General features: G+C 37.1%; 1 protein-coding gene across 6 annotated transcripts in view; it reads right to left on the bottom strand.

Annotated features, from left to right (window-relative positions):
* Positions 1 to 18,223, bottom strand: part of CNTN5 (contactin 5) — a 619,355-nt gene that overhangs the window by 11,114 nt on the left and 590,018 nt on the right. For all 6 annotated transcript variants that reach the window (XM_042023751.1, XM_042023752.1, XM_042023755.1 and 3 more), the window contains 3 exons: positions 16,941 to 17,011; positions 14,657 to 14,891; positions 3,594 to 3,703 (listed from right to left, as the gene is read on the bottom strand). In XM_042023751.1, the coding sequence (XP_041879685.1) occupies positions 3,594 to 3,703; positions 14,657 to 14,891; positions 16,941 to 17,011 (416 nt within the window). The remainder of the gene's footprint in view (positions 1 to 3,593; positions 3,704 to 14,656; positions 14,892 to 16,940; positions 17,012 to 18,223) is intronic.

The following is an 18,223-nucleotide window of genomic DNA, read 5'->3' as shown; positions in this document are numbered from 1 at the left end:
ATATCTCTTCCTCCAGTCAGTTTTCTTTCTGTTTTCATTCCTGACCAGTAGTGAACAACAAAGAAAATCTTGCCTCAGGCTCAAATAGGTTTTATAACCTTCAATTTATAGATTCCAAACAATAAGTATGAACAACACACTATATTTTTCCACAATTCCGACAAAGTTTTTGAGCTACTTCTACTTCATCAGACTGTAACTGGCATATATTTATGCAGGGCAGAGAGCTGACAAACCTGTACTGAAGTTAGGAATAATATGTGCTTTGGAAGATGCAAATGAGTGCAGCAAACCTTGCATAAAACTCATGTGACATAACAGTTAACACTGCCTCTCAAGGATGACAATGTGAAACTGGACAAGTTCCTTTGCCTTTCATTACTCCTTAGTACAAAGTGCAAACAGGGCCAGAGTGAAAGTGGGTCACTGAGAATTTGTCCACATGTAGTAAATATTCTGTCACTTTTGTTGATTAAAACCCAAACATTCAAGTGTTAAGAAAATAGCTGCCCCTTTTATAACGTTGTTGCCAAAAGGCCAGAAATGTGAAGACTGTGTAGGAGGTTGTCACTGCTGTGATGACCACAGGCAGAATACGAATTGAGACATGAAAACCAAGTGGCTAGTTGGATTGTTTTCCATTGTTTGAATTGAGGGCAACTCTTTACTTGTGGTCCACAATAATTCTGCATTAGGAAATAATTAAAAAACCAAAAAAGACAATTCAGTCATCCTTTTATACAAATTACTGGATTTCTCTACATTATCTATTTGCTTTTTGTGGATTAAAGGACTACTACAGGCTTTGTTGTTCAGTGCACTGTAAAAATGATGAACTTTCAGAATCAGTTTTGGAATAAGGAGTCTTCACAAGTGAAAGAGAATTTAAGAAAGTAAATCATATGGAAAAGATAAAGCTGTTCTGTACTTCAAAGTTTTTTTTTGGGGGGGGGGTGGATTTTAGCCCCAATGTCTTCCTACACAAACTCCTTTCCTTTTTGCAGAATGGGGATGCTTGAAAGGCAAACTGTCAGTATGTTAGGAAAATTGGGCTGATAGTGTGGACTTAGTGTACTTAAGTGAACAATGTAACGCACTGACTCACTATACTGATCCTATAATTCATTACCTCCTTTTTGATTAAATCCTTCCCAAAAATGGAACTGAAAATGTCTAGCAATACCATCCATAGATGGTATTCTCTGCTGCTGAATAATGCAGAACAGCAACATTTACTTTTATGTTTATTGAGTAAGTGCTGCTCAGATTGTAGTTATTCCTGTGAAGACAGAAAAGAGCAAACTACTCCATGAAAGAATTGTGTGTGTCAGAAAGTGGGCAGAGGAATTCTGGCTAAATGAATAAAGACGGAAAGGGCAGGATAGGGACGGGTGGGGTATGGAGAAAAAAACACCCTTATCTCCCCAGATAAAAGCAGCACCTTAAAAGGTATTACTATTTAGAAGGCTCCTCTAATTCCTTCAGGGAAGGAGGTAGAAGGGAGCAGTGAAGTATTTTTATATATAATTTTTTTGTTACGTCAACTGCAGGTCCTTGGTTTGAAGTATTCACTCTGTAATCTTCGTGCTAGAATCTTAAAATTGGTATGCAGCATGGTGAGGAGCCAAATTATTAATAAAGTTCACTGTTAATAACTTCTCCTGTATCAATGGGCATTTTCAAATTTGTACCTGAGTAAAAGAGACACAGAGCTGGCAAGTATTACTCTTTGGATCAGAGTATGCTAAACTCCAAAGGTCAGAGCACTTTCCAAGTGCTCTGACACAAAGCAAGCCCACTGTCCTACCTGTAACAGCCATCTACTGCCAGGACACACCTGCAGAGCTAAGGGAAATGCTATGTGACGAGCAGGTAAATGCAAAATCCGTTCACATTATGAAAGAATAGGTTTCTGGGGAAACAAATTTCAATTTTAGAAAGAAAATCTATTTTTTATTTTAAAATATGTATTGCAAAGTTAATAGAATATTTTGAGAATAATTTTGATCAATGGAATGAGGGTAAGAGTGAAAACAGTAGGTATAATTTAAAAGATGTTAAGATATCTGAGAAAAAAATAACAAACCAGCCACCTTTCTGAAAAGAAAAAAAAGAGGGTTCAAGTTATTTCAGATGATAGAAGACTGGTCTCAAGATTGAAGTCAGGTTAATAACAAGTGGAATACTTCAACATGGAGAGAAATAGTATTTGCAAGATGAATATCATCTCTATCAGATACAGTTTTGTTCTCTTTATAGATAGCAGGTTTAAAGGTAAAATGGTCAAATATCACTTTCACTGCGTGAAGCAAGCTATGTGCAAAGGAATAGAAACATATTTAACGTAAGGAAGAAATGGGAGAAAAGAACAGTGAAAGAAAACTGACAGAGGGTTATCAGAATTCAGCATGGAGACGTAGGAGGGAAAAAGATGTGAACAAATGCTAGACCTGAGGGGACATGCCAAAGTCAGAGCCCATTTGGACTGTGCTAGATATTAATAAAGATACTGCTCTCAAATATATGAACAGCTTACAGAAACAGCTAAAAACCTGTTAACTGGCTGCATCTGAGCTATGGGGTAAATGCTCTGTCCTGGTCATGGCAGCCCAGCCTGAGGCTGAGCTGGAGAATGTGCTGGCTCTGGTGCTGCTCAGACACCTACATTTCCTTCCAAAGGCTATCAGTGATGGTCACCAGCCCCTGGGTTTGCCCAGACATGCTACCAGGGAGACATCCTGTGCTAGTACATCACAAGATATCTTTAGACACCCATATGATTGGTGTCTTCCTCAGACCTACGTTTATCCTCTTTTCAGTGTTACTGTAGAAAATCAGGAATGAGTCAGCACTGTCTAAAGGTCTAAAGCAGGACAAATAACCTGCATCCCAAAATCAGTTAATTTTGTTTAGCTGGACTATTTCATGAGGATCATCATAGCCTGATCCACAAGGTCAGGGTGGGTTGTGCTGTCTCGAAAGAATAGATAGGTGTACTGCTAGATCTGATCTGTTCCTGAGGTTTGGATTGTAAACTGTATCCAAAAGTGCAAGGAGGTCCCTTGCCAGGGCTGGTTCACTCTCCTAAGCCAGGAAGGGCTGTCTCTAAGCAGAGTTTTACTCATGGACCGTGCAGCTGCTGCTTCCCCTCCTGACAACCCATTGTTATGGTCTGCCCAGCAGATGTCCCTCGGCCACTGCGGGTTGAGAGCATATGGATGCAGAGGCTCTCTCCTTTCTCTGTGCTGATTGCTGTCAGTAAATAACAAGTTTGAACTGGTCGCTTAGAGCTGGAAACAGTCAATACCTAATTTTTCCCAGCCTGTGAATGATGCATGCTGGGTCACTTGCAGTTCTTTCAGCTCTTTTTGAAGTGACAAAGAGATGTTATAAGAGCTGGTGTTGAACAGTTTTCAAGCACAAATAAATATAAAATGTTCCGGTGCTACAGCTGGGACTGTTGTTCCACAGCTAGTGGTTCGTCTGCTAAAATGAGCATAATTCCTATTGAAGTTTCACTACTTCACACGTTAACAGAATGCAACACTGGCAAAAGCAACAAGACTTCTCATTATGATATCCTGTGTTCATACCTCGAATCCCTGTGGTCTTCCTAGACTTTCTTTAATATGTTTCCACGCAACAAGAATCTCTGATACAGACAAACTCGTAGCTTTGACATCGATGGGAGCAGCAGTGGGTTCTGTATTAAGAAAAATTGAAACAATAAACCTCCACTGTAACAGCTTGTATTTATCAAAAACACTCTGTCTGAAACTGTCATTTACTTCCTTTATTCTACCTTAATACTTGCAAGAAGGTATGACATTTAGGGGGAACATGAAAAACTGAACAAGATGAAGAGATTATTATTGTTGTATTTCTTTATTTGTGTCAAGCTGCATCAATATCTCATCACTGATGATGAGTGCAGCAAACTGTGAAAGAATCTCTTGTCTGTGATTCTTTAAAAAAGCTTTAATATTTGTGTATATGTCCCCTGCCTCACACACCTCTTTCACAGCCCTAACTGCAGCAGTAAATGGAGCATTCATTCTATTTGTGGCTTCTTAGTGCCATTCTGTCAGCTCAGGATGAGCAATACCTCGCTAGGGTGCTCAGTCAGTCCTGCCCTGGGGCAATACTGAGTAGGAAATGATACCTAGCACTGTAGTGAAATGCAGTGTAAAAGATTTTTTTTAGGACTATGTTATTATGTCCTTGAAGTCACAGGCACCAGTGTTTGGGATGTCCCACCTTCTCTCTGCTGTGAAGCATTTACTATTTATGAAGGCACCAAGACCTATGGTTTGTCCCTCTGATTACCTGTGTTGTTACCTTTGGCCCTCTGTTCGTGTTTCTATCTCCATGCTATTCATAAGACACTCTGCAGTCCTGACCTCCTGGTTATCCAGAACAGAGGACCCTTCTTGTCGCCCAGCAAGGCTGGGTGTCCTTTGGTGATGCTGGGGTATGGCCAGGGTGCTCACTGGAAGCACAGGGCTGTAGGATGCTTTATGTACCACACTTCCCCAACAGTGTTGTCATAGGCGTGTTTGCCTTTGTACTTTCACATCAACACACACTTTATAGAGGCCCAGCTTCTTTCAGTGGTTGGGACATTGGTAAATGTCCCCAGAGATTTGCCATGACAGGCTATTGAGCACCCCACTACTCACTTGTATCACCTGTTACAGTATACTGGGAGTGACGAGTTTCCAGAAATTGTCTCGTTTGAAACTGGGATATGAGTCAAGGAAATCTTGTGTGTCTTTTGGTTTATTACATAAATATGACTGAAGATTTTCTTAAGACCAGCTGAGGAGGCAAGGCTTGTATTTATACTGTGGAGCACACAATAGGGTGGTTCACCACCTTTCTGGTGTAGTTCACTTGCTCAGCAAAAACGTGAATTCACATTCCCCTGGAGTCACAGAGCCTGCGATTTCTTCCTTGGCCTAATGTTCCTCATTACATTTCTAATGTGTTGATCTGTTCCTGAAGGGCAGGCAGAGGTCCTGGTTTTATAATATAGGGAGACACATCAAAGAGCTTTCTGAAAAATGGGGTTTTTTGGGACTTGTTTAACAGGGTTACAGACAAGGAGTTTCCTTGCAGAACAGCCTGAGATAAAATGATATATTTTTCTCAGTGATCAAACCACCTAATATGTAAGATACCTAACATCAGTGTTGACTCATTAGCTACCCTCCTTTCTCTGATCATATTGCAGCCGTTGTTCTAGCACTGTTGCCCTATACATATTTTTGACATGGCTCATATAAATTTTTCATCCTTTTTGATGTCTGACTTTCAATGTTTGTTACTCTTTCTTGATCTCTTTTTTTATTTACATCTGAAGAAAAGAAGTAATTCTGATGTGATCCAAAGTAGTGTTTGCCAACAATGAGTATTACTAATAAGTATAAAATGTGTTTGGAACTTTTTAAGTAATAAAGAATAAAAAAAATGTGTTCAGGAATAAGAGAAATGATCTTTTAAATTCAATACTGAAAGAATTGCACTATGAAGAAATACATTGCTCGTAATATGACTTTCTGTTCAACAGTTATATCCTGCTTTCTATTTTATGTACTACTAAGATTTGTGTGGCAAAAGCTATTTTCTAGTTTTTGTATTATTGAAGCAATTACCTTGTTGTCAGAAAAGATTGCAGTGGGATAAATAATTTGAGATGTACACAAAATGTTGGTTGGCAGACTTTACATTTGCTATAAATGCAGGTATCATTTCCTCTTCATAGCACTTACTAGGAGTGGTTTGTATATTGCTTGAATAGAAACATAGAATATTTTCTGATGTTTTTAAAAATCATTTTCAACAAATGGAGCGGAAATAGTTTGGATTTTTTTTATGTGAAGAAAGTGTATTTCTCGCATATTCAGAAATAATTCATTGCAGTTTCACTGATATTAGGCACTGAGAATAGTGTTCAGCAGAACAACAGAAATTATATATTTGGGGATAAGATACATTATGACTGTCTGAAAGTTTTTGGAGACTAAATAGCACTTTTTATTGATTCAGATATGATGAGGACCATATAATTTCTGGTGATATAATACAGTCTGTGGTTCACTCCAATGTCATGCTTTATTCTCTGTGTCTAAAATTAATGATAAGTTTGATAGGTTCATTAGCTTTTCTTGTTATGGTCACTGATGTTATAATCATATTATTTTCTTCAGATCTTGTCATTACACTAGACCTATAGGTGTCTACCTAAGGTCATACTTCTTGAAAAAAACAAAAGGGCCAGCATCTTTAATAGTCCCTTTAATATTCTCTGTTTGAATTAAAGATGCAGTACAATAAATTCTCGTGTGCACAATGTCCATGAAACATTGTCTTTCCCTGTGCTGCAATCACACTTTAAAGAAACATGATCAATACGTAGGTCTTTGGGATGGCTGTAAAATGGCAGGACATGCATTTACACTAATTGCACTGATCTAATGTTCAGTGAGGGAATCCTGAATTTTGACACTGGAAAGTAAAGAAAGAAGAATCAGTTACCAGCCCTCAGTGTGTTTTACCTATTTATGACTGTAAACTGATCTGTTTTTCTGAAATATTCATCCTTAAGGATTTCCACATCATCTACCTTCAAAAACAAGTCCAAGAGCCTACTGAAATTTATGTTGTTTTAATTCTTCTGTGGAACAGAGCCTCAGCCAGGACTACTCAACCAATCACTTCATATCTGTTCAGTTCTTTGATTTCAAAAAAGATTTTTACAAAGTAGCCTTATTCAAAACTTGAGCTCTTATTTGAAGCTAAGAACCTCAGTCTGAGCAATTGCATTATGACTGCAGGCAGTTCTTCATAGTTGAGATTTTGGGATTTCAGCCGGGATCTATTTCTGTGATAATGCCTCTCTGTGGAAAAACCCACAAGAGATAAATCAGAAGGAAAACCTCTTGTGTCAACTGTAGGTAAAGAAAGTGGTACCATTTGCTTCATTGCTAGAAATAGCCACACAGACTATCTTCCAAATCAGAGAACCTTCAGTGAACTCTTTCCGTTCCTGAGAAATGGGGGACTCCACCAGATCTGCAGTGAAATGGCTGCCATCAGGATATAAAACTTCCCCCAGAATCTTATGCTCAAAGGGAAAAGATACCCGGTTTCCACAATAGCAGAAAAAAGATTACTGTTTCCAGGACAGGCCTTCAGACTTCTCACTTTTCCACAAGTCCTTTCTATTTTCTCCTACTCTCTGACCAGTGCCTTTGCAGAGGACTTTAAAACACACAAAAGTTAGAAGAGTGTTGGAATGAGCTAGCAGTGAAGACCTCTGCCCTGAATATTTTTGATTTAGTGATGAAATATTCTTACTTGTTGGGTAGAACTTCTGAAGCCTTCTCCCGTTATGATGCTCTCCTGCACACTTTCTCACAGTGTACATCCTGCTGTGGCTCTCCCTTCCCTATGGAATAACCCAGATTTGTTGCACTTCAGAGTGTCACCTGGGAAAAAGGAGCTGCCTTATTCCATGAAGACTTTACCAGAGGGGTGTTGCCACCTTCATGAATGCGAATGGTTCGTTTCCATCAAGTGGCATGGCAGACAGAGATACCCTCAGCACTTGAGGAGGGGATGTGCCCATTATATTGATGGCACATCTGCCTTCCCATGGGGCTAGTGCCATTGATCAGAGGAGTGCTTAATAAGTTCCTGTGTGTCAGGACTGTGATTTCATTCCTTAAAAAATCATTTGAGACAGCTCTAGCTGAGCTTTCACAGGATCTCTCCAGACAGATCATCTAGTAGAATCAGGAAATAACCCTCAGTAGTTTACAGCTAATCTGCCAATTTATTAGTTTTTGGGTTCACCTAAACCCCAAGTAGTTCAGCTTTAGCTATGAAATGAATCACAGGATTTCACTTCATAAATTTAAGATTTTAATTAAAGACATTGAGGCTGTATTAAAAAGTGTGTAATTGCATATTAATTCCTCTCAATGAAAAGAAATTAGTAATTTATTTTTCTAAATATAGAGAAAAAAATTGCAAAGGCTTTTGTATGGTCCTTTGCCTTTCAAATAACTGAGAGCTTTGGATCTCCATTGGCTCGATGAATTACCACAAATCCATACAAAGCAAGAACAAGACCTCTGTGCAGTATCATTGCATCTTGTATATATTACAGAACTGCATCTGGAGTCCCTCAGGAGGTTTTGAACAGGGAGTATGAGAGTCTTCAGGCTTTAACCTGTACTGCTCAGGGCTATTTCCTACATAGAAGTTTTTAGTAGTATTCACTACTCTGTTTATCAAAATTATAGATCTTTCAATTGTTGTGAAGATAATTCTGTCAGGTGCCTGAAGGAGAAATTAGGTACTGAAATGAACAGAACTGATCCTGTATCAGCCATTGAGAAAATCATTAACAAAAAAACCCTTTATAAAAGACCTAACTCATCTTGAAACCAGTTGGGTTCCTTCTTTCTTCCAGAAGTTTATTTCTATTTCCTTTAATATTGTCACCTATTTCCATACTGTAGAGTACTCTAATTCATATTTATCCTTGTGCTTTTAGGCTGCATCTATACTTGCAAACTAAATAGGAACAGAGAGACCAGGCACCATCCTGAGCATGGAGATACAGCTACCTGTAGCATCACACTGTTGGCATCATCCATGTTGACTCTGGGAAATTTGGGCTGCCCCAGGCTGTGACAGTTTTATCAGAATAATGCCCTGATACAAATTAAAACATTTGAATCTTTTTATGTGTAAGTTCTACCCCATCTCCATGTGTGGAAAAACAGGTTAAATTTTATTTATGGTACATTTGAATAGAAAATTCTGCATTGTTTAATTTGGAAGAGATTGAATTTCTGACAATTGACAATACCAGACGTTTTCACTACAGATGTAAAAAATTTCACTTTCACATTCTTACTAGCTATCCTGTCTATATAATCTTATTTATTTAAAATAAATGAAGATGTTCATTATTGTTGTCCATTCCTTGATTATTTATAATATCAATGTCTTATTTACTTCAGTTTTTCATGCCTTATATACTCTCCTAACTTTTAAAAAAACTAAACTTACTTTTTGTCTGTACTTGTGCTATTTTTATCCTTTCCTTTACTTAGATTGTACTATGTATGATTCTTACTGATTCTGAATATCTTTAGAGGGTATATCTATAGATCCTCAGATGTAATGTTCTGTCTCAGAAATGTACCATTTCTTGCAATAAAAACTTCAAATATCTGTTACACCTTTGGCTTAGAGACATTCCAAAACACTTCTATTTTTAGTTTCAACTGTTAATTCCAGTTAATAAAATAATTTCCTGCTTTTTAACGATGATGTGTTCCACTGTTATTTGTTATTATCAGCTTTTCTATAGTGTCTTAATTATTCATCAGAACAAGGCTATTGTACTGTTATTTCTTCTCACTTAGTCAGTACTGGATAAAGAATCTGCTAATTAGCACAGCCAGAACACAAGGTCATTAGTCCTTACTAATTAGTTTTTACTATCCAAACTACTCTGAACAGCTAAATTCTCCCATAAATAACAGCATTCTGTAGTATATATCAACAATTTCTCAGCATCCTAATTGATCAGTATAATCAGCAACTGACCTCTAGCTTCACTTTCAGCTCTTTTGATTGCCCTTTTCCAAAATTACATGGAACCCAAGGTTATTCTGTTTTATCCAAACACTGGTTTTGTATTTCCTGATGCATTGTCACATCATCAGCATGTTATGACATCTTACTTTTGCTTTGTCTTTCCTGTGTAGCTCATAGTTTGTCTAGCCATGCCTGTTAAAGAGAGTCAGCCTGGTCATCACTGTTATCAGCACAGCCTTTTCCATCTTCTCGCCATCATACTTTCACACTCTTATTTCCTTCTCCATTTCTATATTTGTGATTTTCCCAGTTTTCATTTTCCAGTGAATTAAAGCCACACATAGAGATTGCATATGTTTTTCCCTGATACTGAAATATTGTATTAGTAACCTTGGAATGCTTAGCACCTCAGTATTTAAGTGGAATGCAGTCATCAATAAAAAAGAATGCATAAATGTTTATGTTGTAACAGTGATAACATTGCTTTTGTTCATTGCTTTATTTTCAGTGTCTAGTGCCTTTACAATTTTTTTTCTTCTGTGGATAAAAATCATCTGTACCTGCACTGAAACTCAGTGCTGTTTCAGTGTGTTCTAGCATGAATCTGATACCTTATTTTCCTGACAGAAAGTATGGTCAGAAGATTTCTCTCTGTTCTGTTCACGATCCTTTTCAGCCTCAGGCCTGCACACTGCAACCTTTCTCTTGGCAGGTAGCCTGATTTGTGGTGCTCTCCATGTGGTCTCATGTCTCTTTCTGTTATTAAAGTTTTTCTTCATTTAAGGTTCGGGCTTGTCCTTCCCTGGTGATGGAAATGTCTACTGTGTCCTTCTGCTCTGCCTTCTTATTGAAGTAATTGTGCATCTTTTTTCTATCCTTCATCTTCTGAGCATCATCTTCATTCCCTCTTCAGAACTGCTTCCTGGCTCTCATACATCCTTACATCTGACCTCTATTTTTTTCTTTTCTCTTTGATTACTTGCTTTTTTTTTCCTTTCCTAATGTTTCTGGGAAAGGCTCCTCCTTCAAACTTTACTACTGCATTAAGCCACCTTTTCCAGAGAGTCACACATGTACTTTCTTGTTTATCTCCATGGGTTAAATGTCTAGTTTTGTACAACCTTTTTAACTGATTGTCCATACTATTCTCTATTCTTCCATTACATTCATTTTCACTTTTAGCTCCTGGACAGTCTTTCCCATGAACTATATTCTGGTGATGATTTTTAAGAAGTCAAAATACTGGTTAGGGAGGAAAAAGGTCTGAAAGTATCTATAACCAGTTAAGACTTTCTTGCCTCTTCAACTTTGGGTCACCACTATCATTGATGCTCCACCAACCATTGGTATAATTCTGTCTTCTAAATATCTGTTGGCTCTATGTCCAGGTGGAGGCTGGTGACAAGTGGTATCCTCAGGGCTCTGCCTTGGGACCAGTGCTCTTCAATATCTTTATCAATGACATGGACAGCGAAATCAAGGGCACCCTCAGTGAGTTTGCAGATGACAACAAGCTGAGTGCTTCAGCTGACACACCTGAAGGACAGGATGCCATCCAGGGGGACCTGGACAAGCTATAGAAGTGGGCCCATGGGAACTCCATGAGGTTTAACAAGGTCAAGTGCAAGGTTCTGCACCTGAATTGGGGCAGTCTCAAGCACAAATATGGACTGGGAGAAGAACTAATTGAGAGCAGCCCTGAAAAGAAGAAGGTGAGTTCTCATGGATGAAAAGCTGTATATGAGCCAGCAATGTGCACTTGCAGCCCATAAAGCTAACCACATCCTGGGCTGCATCCAAAGCAGCGTGGCCAGCAGGGCCAGGGAGGGGATTCTGTCCCTCTGCTCTGCTCTGGTGAGACCCCACCTGCAGTGCTGCATCCAGCTCTGGGGCCTCAGCACAGGAAAGATGTGGACCTGTTAAAGCAGGTCCAGAGGATGGACATGAAGTTGTTCAGAGTGCTGGAACACCTCTCCTATGAAGACAGGCTGAGAGAGTTGGGGTTGTTCAGCCTGGAGAAGAGAAGGCCCCAGTGAGCCTTTCTAGTAGTCTTACAGTACTTAAAGGAAGCTTATAAAAAAGGCAGAGATTTTTACACAGGCAGATAAACAGATTAACAGGACAAGGGGGAATGGATTTAAACTAAAAGAGGAGAGATTTAGATTAGTTGTTAGAAATTAATTACTGTGAGGGTAGGGAGACCCTGGAACAAGTTGCCCAGAGAAGTTGTGAATGCCCCATCCCTGAAAGTGTTCAAGGCCAGGCTGGATGGGACTTTGAGCAACTTGGTCTAGTGGAAGGTTCTCTGCCCACAGCAAAGTGTGTTAAAGCTTGATGATATCTAAGGTCCCTTCCAACACAAATGATTCTATGATTCTATTATATGATCTGACTTAATAGACAGAAAAATATTAGCCACTCTATTTACTTCTGAAAAAGTGCTCAGTGTTTTGGTCAAATGGTCAAATTTTCTGAGTTCTTTTACTCAGAAGGCAATGTTTTAAGCCTTTTGCCTGACTGAATCACTTTATGTAATCAGAGGGCAGTCTGTTGTGTTACTCAACATCACCTGCCAAGTTTCTTGCTTAAGAACAACTCCGAGGCACCACAAAAGGGCTCTGAATGTGAATCAGAAAGCACACAGTATGCTGTCACAGTCATACAGAAAAAGGAGATGCATTCATTCTTAATAAATATGAGATTTCTTCATGGTTCAGAATCTGTCCTGTGAAAACTCTTTGTATTTTCCAGTGTGCTTAGCAGAGTCAACATGTTTTAGACTTCCTTAGACAAATTTGTTACACCGTTAAACAACAGTAGATCCATTTCTAGATAAGGGAAAACTTGTAATATGTAACATAAAGCCATAATTTTTAATATTTTTATCCTATTGCTTTTTCTAGATGTTTGCTGAGCAGTGAATTGAATATGTGATGAAAAGCAAGTAAGCAAAGGGTTTTCTGGATCAGCCCTAGGACCATAATATATTGTACTGTCAATTGTTATTTAATATCTACTCTTTAATAGAAATCCTTGAAAAATGGTGCCTTCAGTTGTTTAGCTCCTTTAGCATGACAGTCCATACCTCTTTCAAAAGAAGTACCCCATTTTCATAGCAAACTCCAATGTCTATTGTCCTCAATCTTCATATTGCCCAGAATTTAGCTGTAATAAACTGTTTCATTACTCCTTTAAATTCTCAGTATATTACCTTGGGTTTTTCTGGAGGAAATATTTTTATAAATTAATTTTGTACTGTAATGTCACAGCATCCCATAGTTTTCCTGAAATATAAGTCTTGCAAAATATTTAGGCCCATAGAATTCCTCTTACAAAAGACAAGTCTAATGTACAGACACACACAGAGACTGAATTAGCAAAGCTATAATAGATAGGTACTTTCAAGTTACTGAATTAAAATCAGAAAAGTTGGTTTCTAGAAAAAGTTAATTTTAATATTCTATTAAGACCATTTGTAAAGTTCATATTTTAAAGTTAATTTTATTAAAGGACTGATAGGAAAAAATTGTTTATATATTACTAATTATTCTATTTCCAGTCTTGTTCGAATAACAAACAAAGGTATAAGGATGCATTATTACAATTCAGCATTCAGCTTTTGTTAAAATATCGTTTGCTACTAAAAAAAAAATTAAAGTGTCTGTCTCCCTTCCTTTGCAAAACTTTATTTGCAATGAACTTTCTGCTTAGAGGATGAAATTATTAAAAAATAAAAACATCGACATTGGCCTCACAGTATCAATTTTCATTGAGGATCAGGGAATTCAAATGAACCATTTTCAAGTTGTACTGTGTAATTTTTACAGTTTAAAATGAAATTGTTTTTATAAAAATATGACTATTTGGTAATCCTGATTCAAAAAGTGGAACAAAACCTAATTACTGGAACTGCTTTTAGCAAAAACAGCAGCTCCAACACCTCTAATTACTGTGAGAGAATAGTAGTAGACAGTGTCTGCTACATCATGGTTCCAAAATTATAAATTTATTGTGGGCTAATATGAAATAACACTTAATGTTTTCCAGCTTCACATGAAATATTATTATCTTCACACTGCTTTTTCATAGAAAGAGTATGAAATTCCTCTCATCTGCACTAGGACTCTGCTTATTTTATTCTCTTTAATAGGAGACAGTGGAATAACTCAAGATAGTATAGTAAAGAAACACTGAAGTTTATGAATTTCAGTAATGGAGCTGCTCAAAATATTCTTGTGGATAACGTTTATTTGCCTTTTTTGTGCATGCCTTTTTTTTCCCATACTCTGGGTCCTGTTAAAACAGAACAACTTCTTTTACTAGTCCAAATTAGTGCTTGTTGGTTGTTTTTGTTTCTTTTCTGCCCCAAAAAATACTGTTTAGAATTTATATCAATTCTCAATAGAAAATTTCAAGAAATATTTTTCATTTGTTCTTGAGAGCTATTCCTATAATTCACATTGAAGACTGGGACATTAATGCAAAGTCAGAACTTTTCTACTAATGAAATAAAAATTAGAACAAAATTTGTTTCTGTGCACTTTTAGAATGCATTAACCAGGAAATGAACATTCAAAAGTGAATTTATTTAGTCTTCGAGCTGTTGTCTGATTAACCCATCAAAAAAAGGATCATGAATCTCAGAAACAATAGAAAATAGCATCCTTTCTTTGCTCAGTGTTAGAGAAACCCTGTCTAAAGTTAAGGCTAATGATTTCATATTAAGGATGAACTTTCATGAAAATAAGGCTGTTATTTTTTTCTTTTTTCTTTTTTCTTTTTTCTTTTTTCTTTTTTCTTTTTTCTTTTTGATTGTGACTGATGTGGCTTGAAGTCTGTTCCTAAACTTTGTTACTTGCCTTCTAGGTAAGCTTGGCAAGTTAGTTCACTTCCTTCTCTGCAAAACCTGTTTTTATTTAGCACTTCTGCAGAGAAATTTTTCATTTAAGATTTAAAAAGAGTGTTATAAGAGCATGCATTATATATGAAAGGCTTAATATTGCTCACAATATGCAATTTAACTTCATGTTGAACTGACCTCCTTCAGCTGAGCAGATGACCACAATAGGGCTGAAGGGACCATCTCCTTTGTTGTTGTAAACACCAACTTTCACCTCAAAAGGAGTCAGAGGTGGTACACTTTCATCTCTGTAGATGAATTTTGAAGCATCTGAAGATGTCACCATTTTTTCCTTCCACCCACGCGTTCCATTGGGTCTGAAGGCTACAATATATCCGAATCCTTCTCCACTCTGAAACTCTTCTGACACTGGCTGAAAAATTAAGTTCAGAAACATACTTATGATCAGACACTGTTTTATTAATTTAGAAAAAAGTCACAGTTGTATTATAGGATTTTACTTACTATACTTGTCCTCATAATGACAATAGCTTCCAAAGAGGAACATTCTAAGAGAGTTTCCTCAACTAATTGCCATACTTAGGTCATTGTCCTAGGACTGAATGAGCGCCTGTGCTCAGAAAAATGTTTTGTTTTATATATCCCACTTCTTGGTTAATGCTTTAACCAGTTAAGTGGAATAGCCCCTAGCAGTGGCCTTGTTAAAAATATAGAGCAATATATTGAGAGTAACATGATGTGCATGATATGTACTATTGTGGGACTCCTTTGGGTTTTAGGTGCCAGCCTGTCTAAATTCTGTTCCAAATGAGGTGTTAAATCTCAGAGATTTAAGGCCAGGGTTCAACTTAAGGCTTAAGATGCAATGTAATAAATCTAAGTTGTTCCAATTATCAAAAAGTTTTTTAATTTTTTTTTGGTTGAAAAACCTCATTTGCTTTTCCTTCCTCAGAGCACCTGTGAAATTAGCCACCTAAATTGTGTCTCATCTGACATTAGCAGGCAGTTAGAAAAGGGATTTATCTGTTTTAGAGTCTGTGCACTGCAAAAGCTAAAACTTACGTGTCTAACTCAATGAATGGAACTTTTCATGCTAATTAGTAAATTAACGGTATCGTACATTTTTTATGAAGTCAATGGACTAGTTTAGGGATTAGGTTATATTTAACAGCTGTCTGCATATTAAATCTATGGGTGTCTAAATGGGTGTCTAAACTACCTCTCTTGAAATGTCCATCATAGATATACAGCTAATGGACATATGAATCAGAGCCGGGGCACAGCCAACACTGAATCCTCTCCCCTCCATATTTCAAGTGAATGTCTCATCACCTGGCACTCCACTTGCAGACAAAATTTTCTACCCATCCTTCTGAAGCTGTGCACTGCACATCCCAGAAAAAAAAGTCATGCAAAATTAAGACAGACTTTGTAACCTCGTCTCACCCCTGGGGCTCTGGTTTCCTTTGGAAGAAAACTTTGGCCTTTGACAGAGTGTGAGTTACAGCACTCTCCAGTAGTCCCCCGACCCAGTCACCTTCGAAATGCTACAAAGACACTTAATAAGAATATCACATACTAATATATCTTATTAGGGACTGGGGTTAGGTCTGTTCACATCAGATACAGTTCTAGCCACCTGGTATTTTTGTTTGGGATTCAGCAAATTCTCTCCTCATAAGTGAGATGTTGATATTTACCCTTATAGAGTATAAAGCAAACTGAAGTCAGCTCTGTCTCAGCTGTCTTTGGTAGCTGGTGTTGAAAAAGGCAGATGTGCCAACAGAAGGCAGTCTCTTTAGACATCCTTAAATTTGCCAGTTGAAACAAGTAGAATTTGGTGTGTCTCCTACTATCTGAATTGCTCCTCAAATTGGCATATATATGTGTGCGTGTATATATGAGTTTTTTATGAATCTGGAACTGTTTATGATGAATCTCCTTAAGAAAAGTCTCTGTTGTACTGTTTTTTATGATTAGCAGAGAAAGCAACTCCCACTCCTCCAACTGCCCACTGGCATGACCATATGTCTGTGTTGCATCTTGCACCACAAATATGTTCTCAAGAGTCTCTTTAGTTTCATATTTTTATTCAACAACTAAAAATAATTATTTCTTAATTGAAGTTTAAAAAAATTTACATGGCTTTTCTTCTCTTCTCTTAGCTATTATTTCATCGGGTGTTTGCATAAGTTCCAGAAAAATCAAATAAACCCAAACTGTAGATCAGGAAGAAAAGCCTGATGAATTAGTAGAACTTTGGAGCAGATGCCATAATGTGTTCTACTCAAACCTCATGAAAATGAACAGTACTTTGAAATTTTAGAACATATTTAAGAGCAGTGTTTTGTGTTCATGTGTTGACAAGATTTGTTGTAAGGAAAACCCAGTAGAGTACTCTTTACTTTGTCCTTGAAGAAGTTAACATTAAACAAAACCTGTAAACAGAAAAGTCCCTTACCTCCCATGCTATTACTAATTCATGTCGCCTTCCACTTCTGCCGCTTACATTAGCTGGAGGTGTCTTTGGAACTGTGTGCAAAAAGGAAAAACAAAATGAAACAAACCAGAATATCCAAGTTATTGAAGTTTTCCCCACAGTAATAAGTTTCTGCAGAAGACATGAGGCTGTTAAATCAGAACAGAAGTAAAAACATAGCACTCTGTATTAAAGAAAATTTGCTCAAGCTTCATTTCAGAGAATTGCACACACAAGCTAGAAAACTCAAAGCATATGCTGAGAATAAAAATAATATTGGAATACAAAATTGCTTAAGCATGAGGTCTTCTGCAGATTGGTAAAAATTTCAATGTACAGATCACATAAGAGATAAAACAGGAATGATCTTGTTAATGTTTATAATTTTTTAGCAAACAACTTGAAATGCCAGGAAATCTGACATTTTTCAGATTTCAGGTGAAATCTTAGGACATAATTAGTAATGTCTCTATTGTATTTCAGGTAGTTAGTGATTTAGAATGTTTTAATTACTGTAAATCTATTTTTCACTGCTCTACCAGGGAGCCAATTTTCAGAAATTTTAAAGCAACCAACCTTAAACATCCCTCATTGTTTCTTAAAAAATGCTGGAAGCAGTATTACCCACAGTTCTTGAAAAATTGAGCTCATAATTATAGTTTAATAAACATGAGCAGCTGATGAAATTCTTTAAAGTAAATTATAACTATCATCACCATTTTGATTTGGATTATCATATTTTGAAAAACCAGAAATGTAAATTGTTCCTTTGGAATTGTATAATTTCTTTTTCCTTGTTTAGTACCTCTAATGAAACTCCTCAAATGGCCAATGTCTTGAGTTTATTTACTGTGAGGAGGTAATACTTGCATTCTGTATTTGATTAAATATGTCCTAAGATATAAACTTTTTCTTTTCTTCTTTACAGCAGTACATAGGTCATTGGGAGAAATGTACTGTAAGACTTTAAGTGTTTAGGCCTTATTGCATGTTGTTTAGTTTATTTACTGAGTAGCACTGTGCCTTTGAACTATACAAAATAAAATGCATTTAAATAAATGTACACCATCCTCTTTGTTTCCTCTGTTGGTCACTGATAGCTTAAGTCACTGAAAATGCAGTTTTTATTAGATCCTGTCAGCCCACCTAAGACTTCAGAATTCCTTTGTGTAGTCCTTCCTTCCTTCCTTCCTTTCTTCCTTCCTTCCTTCCTTCCTTCCTTCCTTCCTTCCTTCCTTCCTTCCTTCCTTCCTTCCTTCCTTCCT

This window comes from Corvus kubaryi, unplaced genomic scaffold (genome assembly GCF_017639235.1).
Source record: "Corvus kubaryi isolate FWS band 111438036 unplaced genomic scaffold, C.kubaryi_AGA036_p1.0 37256, whole genome shotgun sequence".
NCBI classification, from domain to species: Eukaryota; Metazoa; Chordata; class Aves; order Passeriformes; family Corvidae; genus Corvus; species Corvus kubaryi.
Note: the sequence above shows the minus strand (reverse complement) of the source record. Positions and strands in the feature narration are given on the sequence as shown.